Source organism: Pseudogymnoascus destructans (genome assembly GCF_001641265.1).
Source record: "Pseudogymnoascus destructans isolate 20631-21 unplaced genomic scaffold scaffold_1, whole genome shotgun sequence".
Classification (NCBI taxonomy): Eukaryota; Fungi; Ascomycota; class Leotiomycetes; order Thelebolales; family Thelebolaceae; genus Pseudogymnoascus; species Pseudogymnoascus destructans.
Window position 1 is genome coordinate 1,484,362 of NW_020167520.1, and position 16,783 is coordinate 1,501,144.

General features: G+C 50.3%; 5 protein-coding genes across 5 annotated transcripts; 2 read left to right on the forward strand and 3 right to left on the reverse strand.

Annotated features, from left to right (window-relative positions):
- Positions 1-1,436: 1,436 nt before the first annotated feature.
- On the reverse strand, positions 1,437-2,246 carry VC83_00371 (uncharacterized protein; the record flags this gene model as incomplete). Its single annotated transcript, XM_024464065.1, has 1 exon — positions 1,437-2,246. One exon carries the CDS (start codon positions 2,244-2,246, stop codon positions 1,437-1,439), a length of 810 nt encoding a protein of 269 aa, XP_024328481.1.
- A 622-nt stretch (positions 2,247-2,868) lies between these two features.
- Positions 2,869-10,407, reverse strand: VC83_00372 (uncharacterized protein). The gene is made up of 2 exons (XM_024464066.1): positions 4,581-10,407; positions 2,869-4,529 (listed from the first exon to the last, which is right to left on the reverse strand). The coding sequence occupies exons 1-2, from the start codon at positions 10,269-10,271 to the stop codon at positions 4,047-4,049; spliced, it is 6,174 nt and encodes a 2,057-aa protein (XP_024328480.1). The 5' UTR covers positions 10,272-10,407; the 3' UTR covers positions 2,869-4,046.
- Positions 10,408-10,505: 98 nt separating this feature from the next.
- VC83_00373 (uncharacterized protein) lies at positions 10,506-11,634 on the forward strand. Its single transcript, XM_024464067.1, has 3 exons — positions 10,506-10,736; positions 10,788-10,850; positions 10,912-11,634. The coding sequence occupies exons 1-3, from the start codon at positions 10,520-10,522 to the stop codon at positions 11,520-11,522; spliced, it is 891 nt and encodes a 296-aa protein (XP_024328479.1). The 5' UTR covers positions 10,506-10,519; the 3' UTR covers positions 11,523-11,634.
- An 85-nt stretch (positions 11,635-11,719) lies between these two features.
- Positions 11,720-12,756, reverse strand: VC83_00374 (uncharacterized protein). Its single transcript, XM_024464068.1, has 2 exons — positions 12,367-12,756; positions 11,720-12,310 (listed from the first exon to the last, which is right to left on the reverse strand). Exons 1-2 carry the CDS (start codon positions 12,628-12,630, stop codon positions 12,020-12,022), a joined length of 555 nt encoding a protein of 184 aa, XP_024328478.1. The 5' UTR covers positions 12,631-12,756; the 3' UTR covers positions 11,720-12,019.
- ECM16 (putative ATP-dependent RNA helicase DHR1) lies at positions 12,757-16,617 on the forward strand. Its single transcript, XM_024464069.1, has one exon. It carries the CDS (start codon positions 12,802-12,804, stop codon positions 16,429-16,431), a length of 3,630 nt encoding a protein of 1,209 aa, XP_024328477.1. The 5' UTR covers positions 12,757-12,801; the 3' UTR covers positions 16,432-16,617.
- Positions 16,618-16,783: the final 166 nt, after the last annotated feature.

A 16,783-nucleotide genomic window follows, 5' to 3' on the forward strand; every position in this document is an offset into this window, starting at 1 on the left:
GAGAAAGCCAGGCGGCTTAGAGTGACGGACTGCAACGGGATCCTCAATAACTTTAGACTGCGTAGGGTGTGGTAATATAAGTTGTGGCTGTCGTGGCGGCCGACCACGACGACGCCTTTGCGCTTGCGGTTGAATAGCGTCCGTAACGCCGTAAAAGGCGGTATGCTACCCGCAACGGGTGCTATAATACGTGGCGAGACCCTCCGTTGGGTACGGCAAAAAGTACGGGTAGAAGCGCACGTAGAACAGGTCCCGTAGCGTCTTCCGAGCCGATTTGTACGGAAGAGTGACGCCTCGCGGAAGGCGTGGCAATACGTACACCGAATAGGGAGCGAAGAACTCATCGCAAGCACCTATATAGCAGGCCTATATCTTCAAAAGCAACACAGAACACAGCTACAACTACAGATAGAACTACACGCAAAGTAAGGAGTTACGGACAGGGGTTACGGACCGCTACGGGTCTAGGGCCGTAGGTGAAAAATTCTCATACACATTAGACCCCGTAAGGCAATAAGTGGGTTCTAGGCTAACGCAACCAATCACAAATTTTGACGTTTAATAGCCAATCAATTCTAGCACGTAAGATCCAACGAAGCAGCAGGGGTTGGCCATAAGACAGTATAGATTAGATTATACTTTGCAACAATTCCAGCTCTTCGATCGTTCAATGTCGTACGAGGAACTCTGTAGATTTGAGCAACGCGACTAAGTTGTAATTGTGGATTCGTTTGAAGCACTTGAAGTGCAAGAATCATATTTCTTCCTTCGTACGAATGTGTCATGTTTAAAAAAAAAGTTATTTAGATATAAAGTCAAATGTACGATGCTAAGAAAAATATGACGGGTTGCTTGGGATGGCGGGTCGCTTGTGAACTACGTTGACTTATACGCTTTATAAATAACTAATCGTGATTATAATTGATTTTCTAACCCTGCTCCGAACACATTTTCTCCCACTCCTAGGCTGAGTCGGCGTCCCACCGCTCCTTGCCTGGTCGTGAAGGTCATACTACCATAGCAGGAAGCGGTTCCATCCCAATGTAGTATCAAATAGATCGACTGGATACTCGCGGGAGGCATGGATGGGCGCCTAATACTCTCGGCGAGTATCCAGGAGTACCATAATAGGTTCTCGCTGCTTGGTTCCATAGCTGTGTGCTCATAAGGAGGTGACATAACAGACGACCCAAACATGCAGCTTGGCTCGCATGATCACCCATCTCCCAGATCCAGCTATTAAGCACAGGAATATACCCCTCTGCAAGATGCCGAAGCCTGATATCTCCATCATACAGATATAGTTTGTCACATTTAATGAGTTGATGACGATTTCTAGCATCGTAGCAAGGCACTCCCAATTTTCTCGGCACGGTGGGTTTCTCGCTACACTATATTCTAGATATCTACTCGAGCTCTCCTGCATTCCTGTCATCTCATACTATTGGCTTCGAAGCCTTGAAAAGCAAAACACAGCCCTCCACTCTTGATTCCACCTTTTCAAAGTTCCTCTCCAGCGCCTCGACAAACAGCTTCTCCGTGTCCCCAGAATTTGAAAAAATCCCTTTCTTATTGTACGAACCCATCAAAGCACTCGCGAACCAGTTGAAGTGGACATTCCCACCCTGGCCCAGGATAGTTGCGCCATACAAGGTGCCATCCGCAGTAAGGTGCGTTTTGAGATTCTCAAAGATACGGGATTTGGCGGAACAAGGTCCTGGGACACAATGCAGCAAGTAAAACAGGGAGATCGAGTCGAACTTCTCTTTTCCCGTTGCCTCATCTCCTACGCTTCCATTGCTCGACTTTAGAGGTAAAGTCTCGAATGCATCCGCTGCAACGGTCCGGGCCGGGGCGAGTGTGGGCTGCGCAGCTTTGATGCGTGCTGCTGCAGTGGATAGGCAGTTAGGGTTCAGATCAACAAGTGTGATCTGTTGAGTGTTGTATCTGTCGGCACTTGGGGTGGTGGGCTGGTCCAAAACGGCCTTCGCAAGGAAGTATCCCGTTCCTACGCCGACATCCAAGTGATTTGACGAGAAATTGGCCTTGAAAAAGGGGAGCAGGATGCTCGAGGTTGGACAGCGCCAGGCATAGCTGTTGCTAATGCCGAGGACCCAGATGTCGTAGATATTCAGCACCCAGGAATTGTAGATATAGGCGCCCAAGCTCCGCTTTTCCTTGGTGTCATCGTCCAACCCTGAGGAAGACGATAGGGTGGTCTGGTGGGTCTCATGTGAGGCAGCCATGATGCTCTATCAACCGTAGCTTTCGTTCGTTGCCCTTTGCCTTTGGGTGACGGTAAAGTAAGGCGAAGGAAGGAAAGACATTGCTTAAATACATAATATCGACGAGGAAACTCCTTACTTACTAAACGGTGAAGCCCCATAATAAGCTGACACTTGGTGGGTATTGTTCGGTCAGATTTCCGTTCCTAAATCCTTGGGGTTCGCCATATCGGTCCAGGGATCTACATTGTGGATATAGCGACCTTGTTGCCAATTGGCAACTGCTCTTCCAAGGAGCTTGGCATGGTCCACCGCCTTGCTCACAAACAACGCCATGGCGGCGGCATGGCTGGGCAGGCAACCTCCAGGACGAATACTGCGCAATTATAGTACATACGTAAGGCGCATTTAATCGGTAAACGAAAATTATACCCTGTAATTTGACCGTAATGAAAATTATACCCTGTTGTGATTACTAACCCACCACGTGAGGCTTACAGCCAGCTCTCCAAAGTGATAATTGTACAACACTCACCTGTCCTGGCGTAGCTTCGTCCTGCTGATTCGCCAGCCGCCGCTCTCATTGTGGCATAAGATGGCTTCGTCAAGCCACCTCAAACCACAACGCTAGGAGCTGCTGCTGGCCTCATATGTGATAGAGGCATCAGAGAGGTTAATAGGGGGGTATAGGGTGCTTACAGGCAGCAAAGGGTGGAGGAGTAAGGGAGGTAGTCGCTGTCGCTCTTCATGGCGAGAGGAGGGCTGTGGGGGACGGTGAGCGTCACGTGGTGACTTATTAATTACGACAGGGTAGAATTTTTATTACGGTCAAATTACAGCGTATAATTTTCATTTACCGTTAAAGGAAAGGGTTAAATACCTCAACATCTTAAATCCTGATTTGATGTAGAAAGGGTGAGATGCGCAGCAAAGCCGATCCTTCCATCGTCACAAACTACAGGGGTGGAACGATACAATCATCATCTCAGCCTCATAAAACAGCGCATAACGACAAAATACCCTCTCTCCCATCATCCTGAAAGAAACAGACTTGTTCTCAAACAAATAAAAAATGGGGAAGGTTACAGTGCACCAAAGCACTCATCTCGCATCGGCCAAATGCCTGCGCGCGGGCTTCCTCTCCTCGGCCTCCGACATCGTCGTCACCCTTACTGTCATTGTCACCATAATCGCGATCTCAGCGCTGACTGTCTGGCTACGAAACACTGCTAGGCCCTCTTCGAAAGAGAAAGAGGCCCCAGCCGCCGCTGCGACATCAAGCACAGAGCCAGAGAGCGACGAATCTGAGAATGACCGCCCCCATATGCACCACGTGCCTCGTCCCCATCTGCCGCCGAACCAGCGTCGGATAAGGCAGTAGTCGACTTTCCGAATCCCAGAGATACGGCATCTGCATTCGTGCTCGGAACGATCCTCTTTGCTGCTCAGGTGTTTGCGCTCGCCACACTCTTCTTCGGCTTCCAGCACCTGAACTACTGTCCCGAGGTCGAGCCAAACGCACCGCTCGGCGCTTGGAGTATTATCGGGTGGTGCTTCTACGGCATCCTCGTTCTGGTTGCAAGCTCGGGATTCGTATCGTGGGGTTTGCTCTGCTGGTATGTTGGCGGCGGGAAGAAGCAGTATTTGATGCTTGATATTATCCCGTTAGGTATTTTTGTTGGGGTGGGCGTGCCATTCTATGCCCTCTACACGGGGGCGATTGAGGTGGTGCGGGGGTGGCAGAAGTGGTTTTGTGGGGTGACGTTTGAGGAGGAGCAGGATGTTGTTTATTTCTATGTATACACATGTATCTGCAGTCGTTTAATTACCCCCGAAATTCATCCTGAGCGCAATACTTGGCTCATCCTTCCCTGTATCTACCTCGACCTTCCTGCCGGTCTTCTGCCCGGTTCTAAGGACTTCTTCCATAAACGCCCGGTGGCTCTCACTTAGCCCGGCAACCACGGCCTTGAAACCTCCTGGGTCTACAGCCGCGAGACCCAGCAACCTGGCGCCGGTCTCTTGGTAAAATTCGTCTCCCTCTCCTTCCGAGTTGGCCCTTGCCAGTAGCATTGGGATGACCAGCGACATCGCAATTCCCTTCTTATCGTCTGGGAGGGTAGCAACATATCTTGTGAGCGTTTGCGCGACTAAGTATCGTGCTTTCTCGGGGTCTTCGGTCTCTGTATTGGAGACGAAGGCGATGAGGTGTGGGAGAAGGTATCTTGCAATAGATTGATCTGCTGCCGATTTGGGAGTCTGAAGTAGGAGGGTGCGAATGCAATTCGCTGCCACTTTAGCAGCCTAGAACCCAGTTAGTAATTTATTTCATACATATAGAGTGGGAGGTATTACCATGCAATCGTTTAGGCAGTCCAAGGTTTCGTCTAGAAACTTGACGACCAAGGGGTCGCTGGCGGACAACGTGTTCACACCGCTCGTCATGAGAACAGTACACGCCAATAGCGAGTTCTTCACACAAGGAAGGGCATTGTCAGACTCTCGCTTTTGGGCGTGCATGTATATTGACATGAATCGTCTCAAGCAGCCTCTCAGTTGCTCTTGGCTGGCTTCGTCAGACTTCATGGCATTTTCCTTGGAAATGCTGCTGATAAACCGTTTCAGGATCGGTAGCGATGTGGGAACAACAACGGTCTGGTAGCTAGGTGTTCCGAGAACGGTTGCGAATATGTGGATTATACAGGCGTGCAGATCTGTTTTGATGATGGACGGGAAAACCTCAGCGGCGTCCACAAGGGCGTTCAATGAAAGGCGGATCAGCGACACGGCCTCTTCCGTGAGGTTTGCCGATCGGTTGGATTGTTGCTGTTTTGCCAGGCTTGGAAGTATTCCAGCAAGTACAAGGACTATTATGCGTGTCAACTCGAAGAGCTGCTCAATGTCCTCAGATAAATCGCTGCCATCTGGCGATGTTGCGTTTTTAGTTCCTGAAGGATGCGAGACACAGAGCCCTCGAGCGATTTCAACGATGACTTTTTGTACATCCAATCCCTCCGTGAGAACAAGACGATCAAGAAGGTCCATTGTCTCCGAGAAGATGGCTTCTCTATAAATCGCATGACCAGAAACGCTCGGGTGCAAAATCCGTTTCAAAGCAACGAGAATTTCGAGAGATTGCTCTTTCGTTGCTAGAGCATCGTTGCCAGGTTTGGCAACCAAGGCTTCAAATGCAATACCAAACAATACGAAAAAGAACGCAACTGGTTCATCACGATAGTTGATCTCGTTTCCTTTGCGCTTCACGGCTGACTTCTCATCGGTGGATGGTTCATCGACTTCTTTACCGTCAAGAGCATCAAAAACGAATTCGCTGTCCTGCTCGATCAAGCTTGCAATTGCGTCGACAAGCTTCAGCCACGAGTCTTGGTAGAATTTCAGTAGTGTTTCTCTGTTTAGTGCAGAGTAGATACTGTCCAGACTGCCCGAAAGAGAAGGAGGGCCTAAGCTCATGGAAATCTCAGGCTCAAAGCGAAGTCTGGCAAATTCCTTGAGAGAAGACAGCCACAGAGGAGTTAGTTTCGCGATATGTGGTTTCATAACGTCCACGAGGTATTTCTGCTCGATACTGGCAACCTGCAATCCCGCCCAGGCTGAGAACACAGCCATCTTTACCATAACATTCGCATTTGAGCTCAACCCCTTCAAGTCGCCAATTGAGGCGGTTTCGGCATCCGTAGAGAAATTTTCGAGCGCACTGACCAAAGTCTTCAAGATACGGCCCATCCGATCAACATCTGTGACTATTCCAGTCGCAATAAAGGCGGCGCAAACGTTAACGGCTTCAGAGGCAAGTTCCGGCGAAGAGTCTGCGGCGAACGCGGGCGTAAGGGCGGAGCTGATCTGCGCTTGGTACTGTTCTAAGAGCGGCGCTTCAGGGAAATCGGGATCAGGAGTAATTCCGAACATTTTGAGAACCAAGTCAATAATCTTCATACCCCAAACTCTGAGCTCGAGAATACTAGATGTTGAAGCCGAAAATGCCATTCGAATGACATCAGCAACCTTCTTCTGTATGGCCATCTCAGAAGGCCCGGATCCATTTGATGCAACGTCCCGCATAACGAAGACAAGGATTTCTCCAAGGCAGCCCATTGCAAATGTTCGAACCTGCCAACGGAGCTGTTCTTGTCCCTGGCCAGCAACAGATGGGGCATCGTGGCTTGCTGCACCGGCAGCGGCTGCGAAGCCGGCAACTTCTTCATCTTGGAGGTCCAGCCCAGCTGATGCTTTTGCAGTACTCTCGGCGGCGCTGTCCTTTGTTGTCTTGGTCATGGCCAGGACAGACTGGCATCTCTGGATCCATTCGGCGGTATTGGAAATGCAGGATTGCTGCAGCCAATTTCGGATGATATTTCGGAGACCGTCGTGGGTTGGTGCAGCATCCAGTGCTAGCCACAGCTGGTCTTCGAAGCCAGGCTCAGCGACTTTAATTACATCTTCCGAATTCCGCTTCATCAAGTTATGTAAACCGTCGACCGCAATATCCCGTAGCTCAACAACATCCGAGTACAGGTCTTTCTGCAAGAGAACAACGTACTCTGCAAAGTTGACGTGGCCAGGGGCGTACAACGATAAGTGCTCGAGGCAGCGCAAGCTTTCCCCCAGGATCAGGACGCTTTGCTCTTCTCTGAATTGATACACCAGAGTCAGGATCAGCTCTCTAGCTTTAACCATATATTGCAAATCTGGGCCAAGAACGTTTATGAGAGAGTCAACGCATCTTGCAACAACAGCAGACGTGGGTAGCTCGAGCTCCAAGTTGGAGCTGATAAGGGATTGTTGATCGTCATTATGCGCGTCAGAAATATAAAGCTGGCCGAGCATGCCAAGAGTGCCCTGAACATATCCAGAGAATGTCAATCCAGCAGCATCTGCAACGCGCGACAACGCTTCCAGAGACCAAAAGTGGACCGTGGGATGTGGATCGTTGCAAAGGGACGTCAGAATTCCCAGGATAGTTTTCAAATGATATCCAGCTGCCATTCCACCAACTTGAGAATGTATGCAACCAAGTGCCATTGCGCATCCAGCCCTCACGGTGGGTTCGCGGATAGCAACGATGGTATCGATGAGCCATTTGATCTCTTGATTAGTATAAGCATTCCCAGAGCTATTGCAGAGCCTTCCCAGTGCCTCGTAGCCGATGCTTCGGACATATTGATCAGGCTGAGTAACGAAACCGCGAAGCATTTCCGAGAGAAGTTTCTCAACGGCGGGGTTTGATACATCCCCTGACGGAGACCTTGTCTCTTTCACGGCCACCTTTAGGGCTGATAGTAATGCAGTAGCAACATTGACATTCATCGCCACCTTGCGTCCAGGATCCCTCTGAAGCGAGCCGGCTGCTAAAAAGGTCGTCATCTGCTCCAGAATGCTCTCTTGAATCTTCGGGGAGGTAAGCGGGAAGGCAATTGCAAAAAGTTTAATGGCAATATTGACGACTTCGCAAGCTGGCGGATCAGGTAGGCTATCGTCATCCCCAACGCAATCAACAAACAGCGCCAGAGAATCGTGCTCTAAAGAACTGCAAATTGGTGATAAAAGCACCGAGCTAATTGCTGCTTCTGGGCTCTGGTCCGTCGTCCATTCTCGTTGATCCTCCTTGACATGCTCCCCTGGCAACTGCTCAACTTTGAATCCCTTGACCATGCCAGTGACACCAAAACCACAATTATCGCCAATATCCCATATTGTTTCAAAGGTGCCTGCTGAGCTTGCGATAGATGTACTAAGTGAGCTCGGGGTATAATTATCGGGGTCCGAAAAGAACGAGACGGCAAGAGTCAAAAGGTTGGATTGAAGGATAGATTGGCTGCCTCCAGGGCTGAGATTAACAAGCTTCGTGTAGCATTGCAGAACGCGTCGTTGAGTCATGAGATCGAGGTCATGTAACTGCAAAGATGGGAATAATCTTTGAGGTACGTCTTCGGTAGTTTTCTTCGTAGGCAGACCCTTTAGGAAAGCACTCGTATTCTGAAGCATAGCGGCAATCCGTTTTGAGACATCTGTCGTCAGGAGTTTTCCGTTAAATTGTAAGAAGGCCAGGATAGAGCTCAGCGCACACTCTCTAACATGTGTCAAAAAGGATGACTCCAGGTAGCTGCGCTGCGCAGTGTTGTCTTTGGCCAGTGGCTTCGGCAGAGCATTCTTCCAGAGTAGTAATAGTTGAGAGAGGTGGATCTTCACGAAATTTGGCCCCAGGGACATAAGACCACCTATCAAGATCCAGGCGACTTGAATTTGTGTCCCGGATACACGAAGCTCCGATTTCCCACTCGACTTCAGGAGTCCTGTCGCCAGGGACAGAACTCTACTGTCCACATCCACCGAGCTATACAGGGGTTGTAAAGGTGATGTACTTATGAGAGCTGATAGAGCGTTCGCATAGCCTATACAGCGGCGAGGAGATTGTCTCCCAGTATTTGACGTTAATAGATTCATCTCCCTGTTGAGGCTGTTCATGCAAATAGTGAGGCATGGCAATAATTGTTGGGGGCATGCCAGAGCGAAAGTTCGCAGGCATTGCGAAGTATAAAGCTGAACAGTGTAGCTTGGATGCTGAATAACTTGCAGAAGGCCGTCACGGCATGCATCACCAAATGCTGCTGCTGCGGACCCCAAGGTTTTAATAAATGACGTTATGGCGCTGAGAGCAGCAATGAGCGCATATTTTGTGGGCTCAGAACGCTCATTGATAACTTGCGGATAGTTTCTAAGGACATCATTGATCAACTTCTTAGCTCCGTTAATCTGGCCGGACTCGCCAAGTATTTCTTGTCCGATAATATTCTCAAGTACGACTTGCACAAATTTGCGTGTAATTAAGAGACGATACCTGTTGTTGATTATGTTCGGGTGGCTCAGGACATCTCCCATCAGATGGTCAGCTATTTTGATATAATTCGACTCGATTAATTTCTTGGGGAGGCTTCTTGCAATCTTTCCATAGCAAACAGCCAGGCCCGCCCGTGTTCTATTGCTAGTTGACGACCGAACGTAATGCGACGAAACTTGTCGGAGAAGGTCCAAGAGTGTAAATGACAGTATCTGCGACTTCTTGGGCGCTGGGCTTCCTGGCCGTGGTACTTCGTCGTCATCTTCGGCAAGAATTGACGTTTGTCTCTTGGTATTGCTTCTCTTGAGTTTCTTTAGCTGAGGAACTTCAGAGTCCTGTGCCGTTTCTAATACATAGCTTTTTCCAAGAGCAGATGCCAGGCATGAAGCGGCAGCTTGGCGTACGAGAGGGGTCGAAGAGTCGATAGTCTTCAAGATGGTTGATTTCAGACTTTCGTAATCGCTCGAGTAATCAAAGTATGCGGTATTCAGTAATAGTGATTCCAAACACTTGCATGCAGCGATTTGCACAATATGACCCTTATCCGCAGAGGCATAGTTTCGTGCTTGCTTCCACACGTCCCTGGCGATGCCCTCGTCCGCGCTCCTGCCAACACAGCTTGTTATCTTAGCAAGAGCTTTAAACGTAGAAGCCCGCAATCCCGCATTATTCTGCGCCACCTTCAGGAGCTTTATCAGAGTTGTGCAAGCAAGTGGGTGTAGCCCAATTGCGCTGTCCCCAGCCGCTGCAAATATCTCCCCTAAACAGTGCGATGCCGCATGGCTGATGCGCAGGTCGCCTTCTGCCTTGCCCTTCCCGACGCCAATAGTGCTGATAAGTTCGTTGATAGTTTCGAACAGAAGCTTCCTATCTCCGAGCCCAAATATATGCGCAAAGCATCGTCCCAGGCTATTTCGAATTACTCGGGTAGGTGCTGGCGCTGGCAAGTTGAGTATTTGGAGGAGCTGTTTCTTGAGGTAGAATTGCTGGGAGGTGCAGCCATCTGCATCAAGGCTCTGGACATGCTTGGAAAGTGTCGAGACAAAGGTCAGGAGGTATAAGTCTTGCTGCTCCGACGGTAGGGCCTGGAGTTTCGTTACGTCGAGTTCAGGAGTTGCTGAGGCTTCCACCGTCGTGGTAGGGGCAGAGCCATTTGTAGAGGGCGGGGGGGTGTCGCCCGACATTGGCATATAGGGCTGTGTGATATTTAATAATCACACCCCAAATCTAAGATCGTTATCCCTTCAAGAGTTTATTGTGCAGTTTGATTAATGGGTGTCTGGTGTCCCGCTGTCCAAGCTCCCTGAAGGCTGGCCTCGCGAGGCCAAAGAGTGGGCTGGCGAATCACAGCCTAGATGATCCACAGCCTAGATGATCCACAGCCTTGTATCGTGAACTGTCTTGGAATAATTTCAGCCTCACTGTAACCCCAGACCACATGGCTTCTCTATCGCCGCGAGGGCTCCAACTCCTCGGGAAATCGCATAAATTCGCAAACTATGTTTGTCCAAAATGTTCGACGTTCTCTACATACCGAACCCTTCAGTCGGGACATAATAGATGGAGCAAAATCAAGCACGACAAGGCCGGTGTGGATGCGAAGAAGCATGTCTTGAGATCTATGCTTTCTCGTGATATAGCTCAAGCATCCAAATGTATGCAAACTACTTCGTTGCTACCTAGAACCATTTCTAACTACCTTCTAGTGTACGGAGCCGATCCTCGAACAAATCCAACGCTAGCAAATGTTTTAGTCCAAGCAAAGAAAGGTATATAAAGGGGCAATGCTCCTCCTCGTCGTTTTGCCGCACCATGCTTACTATCTGTTAGCTGGCTTCCCTAAAGCTTCGCAAGAAGCTGCCATTGCCCGCGGACAAGGCCAATCAGCTTCCGGCGCTTCGCTCGAGTCTGTAACGATAGAAGCGATCATGCCGCCGTCAATCGCAATAGTTATTGATGTCGAAACAGACAATAAAGCACGCGCGTTACAAGAGTTACGGCATGAAGTCAAGAGATACGGTGGAACCGTGACTCCGACGAGCTATTTGTTTAAACGCCGAGGAAGAGTACAATTTGAAAAGGACGAGAGAGGGCTGGGGGTGGATGAAGTTCTGGACGAAGCTATCGAAGCTGGCGCTGACGATGTTGAGGTAGACGATGATGGAAACCTCATTGTTTGGACTGATCCCAGCGGAACTATTGGAGCCGCAAGATCCTTGGCCGAAAGTTTCAAGCTGACGATAGAGAGCTCGGATATCCTATGGGACCCGAACGAGGATACTATGGTCCCACTCGATTCTGAGAGTGCCCTTTCTTCACTGAAGAACCTGGTCAACGCACTCCAAGAAGACCAAAGTGTTCAAGGAATCTACGTTAACATATCCCAAGGCGAAGTAAGCGACGAGGCCTGGGCGGAATTGCAGGAGAAGGTTCCGGTGTAGAGTTTGTGAGACAGGAGCGTCGTCGGACCTCAGTCTGTTCCCATTACTGTATTATAGAGCCACTAACACCATTGTATAAGTATATACTGTATTTGTACACATGATATTCAACCATTACAAATGCCTGCTTGCAGAATGCACACAGAGATGCTGGTTGATATAAGGATTTGTCACGTAGCACATATCCAAAAGAGGAAGCTCACAGTTTGATATTTGATACGACCGCTCAACTTCGCGGCTTTTAACTCGGCTACTCCGAAGATGGGTATTTGAAATGGGGTTGGTTCGCCCACTATCTCCCGTAATAAGTAGCTCGCTCCAGGGACATTTTTGGCGGTGGCCATCGTTCTTGAGATCGTCATTGCCAGAATTAATGACTCCTACTCTCGACGTTGCCTTCATTTGTGGCCTATTATCGCCTGAACAGGCAGCCTTTAGGGTGCTCAGATGAAGCTCCCCAGTTCTTTCAAATAAGGCATGCTTGTCTCGGACATAGCTCAAACAACCTTTGCGAGCAGCTCAAGAAGATCGAACCAAGCCGACCTGTCTAAATCCACCTTGAGTAACCCAACTCCCACGAGAATCGTCCGAGCTTCCTCTGGCTCACGCTTCAACACCAAACTGGCAATCTGCGACGCTATCAAGTGCCCTAAAGTTTCTCTTGCTTCACCGCCCGCACCGAGAAGGATTTTCGGGTTTATGTGAGGCGCAGGAAGCGAATCGTCGCCCCCGGCAGGTAGTGCTGTGTCGAACGCTGTAGGCGAAGCGGTCGAGAGAGGGACTTGGATCTACTCGGTATTAGTTTCAATGTCCACACAAAGGAAACAAATCTATGACAACAAACCCATTGTGATAATCGCCCTCCTTGGGATATTGTAATCAAGATCTTGTCAGAGAAAGCGAGGCTTGAGATGTCCGTCTCGGCCCCGCCAACCAGCCCCGCAGCAGTCTTTGAATGTGTTGGGAAAGATGTTTCTTGAATTCCATCCAAAGAAATATCTTGGATCGCAGCCTCCAAAGAAGTTGATTCTGCCGCCATTGTAATTGCGCAATACCGTAGAGCGTAAACATCACCGTTTATTATCAGACCTACTCCGCCGGGGTACATGTGTGGAGGTGAGGGCGGTGGCAGAATAGCCAGCTTTGACGCTAAATACGGTGTGGTGGCATCTAGGCGGTGGCAGAAAATAATAATTGACTTTGCGATACTGATAACGGATTGGCATCTGCGACCAGGAATCCAACTTTCTTCAAGACGATCCTCGTCCCCACGGCCAAGATGAAGAAGTTCGTTCCCCGGCAGCGCAAGCATAAAGTTATTGCGCGGACTAAAGAGTTGTCGAAAAATGATGGCGTCCCCGACAGCAATACGGTCGAGATCATGCCCACCGCGAAGGCTGAATTGGAAGAGAAGAAGCGGTTGCTCCGTGAAGAATTGAAGAAAGAGAGCGCGAAGATGAGCGGGAAGAAGGCGAAGCGGTTGGAGAAATATATAGATACGAAGCTGAAGAAAGATGAGAACAGGATCTTGATTCAGAACCTCGCGTTGAACAAGACTGATACGAGTCTGTATTCGAGCTCCAGTAGGATGGGCCAAGGGAAGGAGTCAAAAAGGCAAAGAATGGGAAGGGCGCTGAGAGAGGCTGCAGCAGGCATAGATTTGGACGGGGAGAATGACGAGATATTATTCGAAAAGCGGGCGCTGAAGGATGGCCCTGTTGACAGAGACAGCGATGCGGAGGACGAGGACGACGAGATGTCGGGAGCGGCTACAACCACTACTGAGGGCACGGCAAACGAAACAAAACCAGCTCCATTTGCTGCTGCAGCTGGATCGGGACTGAAGAGGCCACTGGAGTTGGATGACTCGGGAAGACCAGTTATTCAGAAACGACAGAAAAGAGGCGGCGTCAACTCGAAGCTTTCCTTCAAGGCTGAACCAAAAGCTATGCCTACAGCGGCCGCTGAGCCTGCCTGGACCGGCTTTTCGGCATTCGAAGATAGCGAAGAGGGTGATGAGGACATGGACTCAGACATGAGTGGCAGTGAACTTGATTCGCCTAAAGTAGATGACGAGGCTACATCGGGGGGTGATGAAGCCACGTCTGATGGAGAAGATGGAAGTGAGGAGTCGTCAGACGATAGTGAATCTGAAGACAATACCGAGAACAAGAAGGAGAGATCTTCTGCCTTTAAGTCATGGGCAAACCAACAACGGAATGAAGCCATGGGGTTCGAACCTACAAATACGACGCAACTGGCCACTCTCACACCTAGACCCGAAAACTTTCAACCTCGCCCATTAGAGTCGGATCCTTTACCTGCAGAACTCCAAACTGCGAATAGCATCGCACGAAAGGCATTTGCAGTCTCATTCAACCGGTCGGCGGAAATTCAAGAAGCAAGGATGCAGCTTCCGGTTGTTGGAGAGGAGCAGAGAATTATGGAGGCCATACATAACAACTCTACTGTCGTCGTCTTTGGTGCAACTGGTTCGGGAAAGACTACGCAGGTACCGCAGTTCTTGTATGAAGCTGGCTATGGATCTCCCGATTCTCCCACGCCTGGTATGATCGGAGTTACGCAACCCAGGCGTGTTGCTGCTGTCAGTATGGCAAAGCGCGTGGGCGACGAATTAGGTGACCATGGCGACCGAGTAGGTTACCAAATCCGTTTTGAAGGTACAGTGAGCCCGAAGACGGCTATTAAGTTCATGACGGACGGTGTTCTTCTCAGGGAGGTTGCACTGGATATTGCACTCCGAAAGTATTCAGCTGTCGTTATTGATGAGGCTCACGAGCGCAGCGTCAATACGGATATCCTGATTGGGATGATGAGCCGAGTAGTCAGATTACGAGATGAGATGGCACTCGAAGATCCTTCCATCAAACCGTTGAAGCTCATTATTATGTCGGCCACATTACGCATCACAGATTTCACGGAAAACAAGACCCTCTTCACAACACCTCCCCCGGTTGTACAGGCTGAGGGCAGACAGTTCACTGTCACGAACCATTTTGCTCGCCAGACACGCCACGATTATGTCGAGGAGCTGTTTAAGAAGGTATCCAAGGCCCACAAGAAACTTCCGCCTGGAGGCTTCTTAGTGTTTTTAACTGGCCAAATGGAGATTACGCACTTGAGTAAGAAGTTAAAGGAGGCCTTCAAAATTGGTACCATGGCTTCAGGCCCGCAAGTCCGTATTTCTGGACAAGATGCCCCGGCTGAAGCTGAAGACGTCGATTTTGGTGGTCTTATGGAAGAAGAACTTGATTCGGATGATGAATCTGTTGATTTTGAAGGCGACGATAACGATGATGCCGAGTTTGACATTGGCGAGGCAGAGGAGGTCGGACCGGCAAAGATGCACGTCTTACCTCTTTACTCTCTCCTCCCTACCAAAGAACAACTGCGAGTTTTCGAACCACCTCCCGATGGATCGCGACTCGTCATCTTGGCGACTAACGTAGCTGAAACGTCTCTCACGATCCCTGGAATCAGATACGTCTTTGACTGTGGGCGATCAAAGGAGCGCAAGTACGACGAAAAGATAGGCGTGCAAAGTTTCGAGATCAGCTGGATCAGCAAAGCGAGTGCAAGCCAGCGTGCTGGTCGTGCTGGACGTACGGGACCTGGTCACTGTTATCGAATGTACTCCTCCGCGGTCTTCGAGCGCGATTTCCGCGAATTCGCCGAGCCAGAGATCCTACGTATGCCAATCGAGGGAGTGGTATTACAGCTCAAGGCGATGAATCTCCAACACGTCGTCAACTTCCCCTTCCCCACCCCGCCCGACAGAGCAAGCCTCGCCGCATCCGAGCGGCTCCTGACCTACCTCTCAGCCATCTCCCCCACCGGCCAAATCACCAAAGTCGGCTCCACAATGTCCATCTTCCCCCTCTCTCCCCGCTTCGCCCGCATCCTCCTCATCGGACACCTCCACGACTGCCTCCCCTACACCATCGCCCTCGTCGCCGGTCTCTCCACAGCAGACATCTTCATCCCCGAGAACCAGGTTGTTCCCGCCCTGACCCCCAAAGACGAGAATGACGAGGACTCCCACTTCACCCAAGCCGATCGCCTAGAGGAAGACGCGCGCAACGCGATACGCCGTAAATACAACGCCGTCCAACACGCCTTCTGCTCCCTCGACGACCGCTCAGACGCCATCAAGCTCCTCCAAGCCGTCGGCGAATTCGCCCACGAGCCTACCGAAGCATGGTGTCGCGCGCATTACGTCCACTACAAGGTGCTCAAGGAGATCCTGCAATTGCGTCGCCAGATCACGGATTTACTGCGCACCAACATCCCTGCGTTCGCGGGACTGACGTTTGTTGATAAACTGCCCTCGCCGAGCGTGACGCAGATCAAGGCCCTGAAGCAGATGGTTGCAGCGGGATTCATCGACCACGTCGCCATTCGCGCGGACCTAGCGCCGATTTCATCGCCTGTGGGACGGAAACCGAGTCGTGCGATCGAGGTCCAGTATCTCACCCTCTTCCCGTCGCACGCGCGCTGCGACGACGAGGATAAAGCTGTATACATCCACCCCTCCTCACCACTAGCGCACAGATCCCCCAAGGAATGCCCTGAGTACATCGTCTACTCGCATCTCCAGCGCGCAGCGCCCTCAGCGACGACTCCAGAGCGTGTGCCGAGAGCGAGGATGCACGCGCTTGTCGATGTTAGTGGTGGGCAGCTTGCGGCGCTGGCGAAGGGAACGCCGTTGTTGCAGTATGGGAGGCCGATTAAGGAGGGGAAGCAGCTGGATAAGATGGGGTTGGAGAAGGAGTGTTGGGTTGTGCCGTATTTGAGGGCGGAGGGGAGGAATGATATGGGCTGGCCGTTGCCGGCGAGGAAGGTGGTGCAGAAGAAGGTTTTGGGGAAGGGGTGGGTTATTCAGGGGTAGGGTGGTCGTTTAGGTATGCGTGGTATTGATATTGGATTGATGAGTTGCCATTGTGGAAGTGTTACATGTGTAGCTCAAAGGTCTGAAGATGGGCCGCGGCTACAGCCAGTTAGAGACTCGAAATATATAGTAACGACTGAGTGCTCCTATTATTACCTCATAACTCCGAGATTGAAAGTACAGTAGCTTGATTACCATAAGTCTCCCATTCATGTTCAATGGAGATGCAGTACCCGACCGAATTGCCAGCTGAACGAAGTGATCCTCTCAATTTATCTGCGACTACATATATGTCCTATGGAAGACGTCGGTTGCTCGAAGACCTCCAAATGCTTGATCTTTCATTTTAGTC

Coding starts and splice junctions, on each gene's coding strand:
- VC83_00373 (XM_024464067.1), top strand. CDS start 10,520: ATGGCTTCTCTATCGCCGCGAGGGCTCCAACTCCTCGGGAAATCGCAT. Junction 10,737..10,787: donor TATAGCTCAAGCATCCAAAT/GTATGCAAACTA, acceptor ACTACCTTCTAG/TGTACGGAGCCGATCCTCGA. Junction 10,851..10,911: donor TTTAGTCCAAGCAAAGAAAG/GTATATAAAGGG, acceptor ACTATCTGTTAG/CTGGCTTCCCTAAAGCTTCG.
- ECM16 (XM_024464069.1), top strand. CDS start 12,802: ATGAAGAAGTTCGTTCCCCGGCAGCGCAAGCATAAAGTTATTGCGCGG.
- VC83_00374 (XM_024464068.1), bottom strand. CDS start 12,630: ATGTACCCCGGCGGAGTAGGTCTGATAATAAACGGTGATGTTTACGCT. Junction 12,311..12,366: donor GAGGGCGATTATCACAATGG/GTTTGTTGTCAT, acceptor AATACCGAGTAG/ATCCAAGTCCCTCTCTCGAC.
- VC83_00372 (XM_024464066.1), bottom strand. CDS start 10,271: ATGCCAATGTCGGGCGACACCCCCCCGCCCTCTACAAATGGCTCTGCC. Junction 4,530..4,580: donor ACTGCCTAAACGATTGCATG/GTAATACCTCCC, acceptor ACTGGGTTCTAG/GCTGCTAAAGTGGCAGCGAA.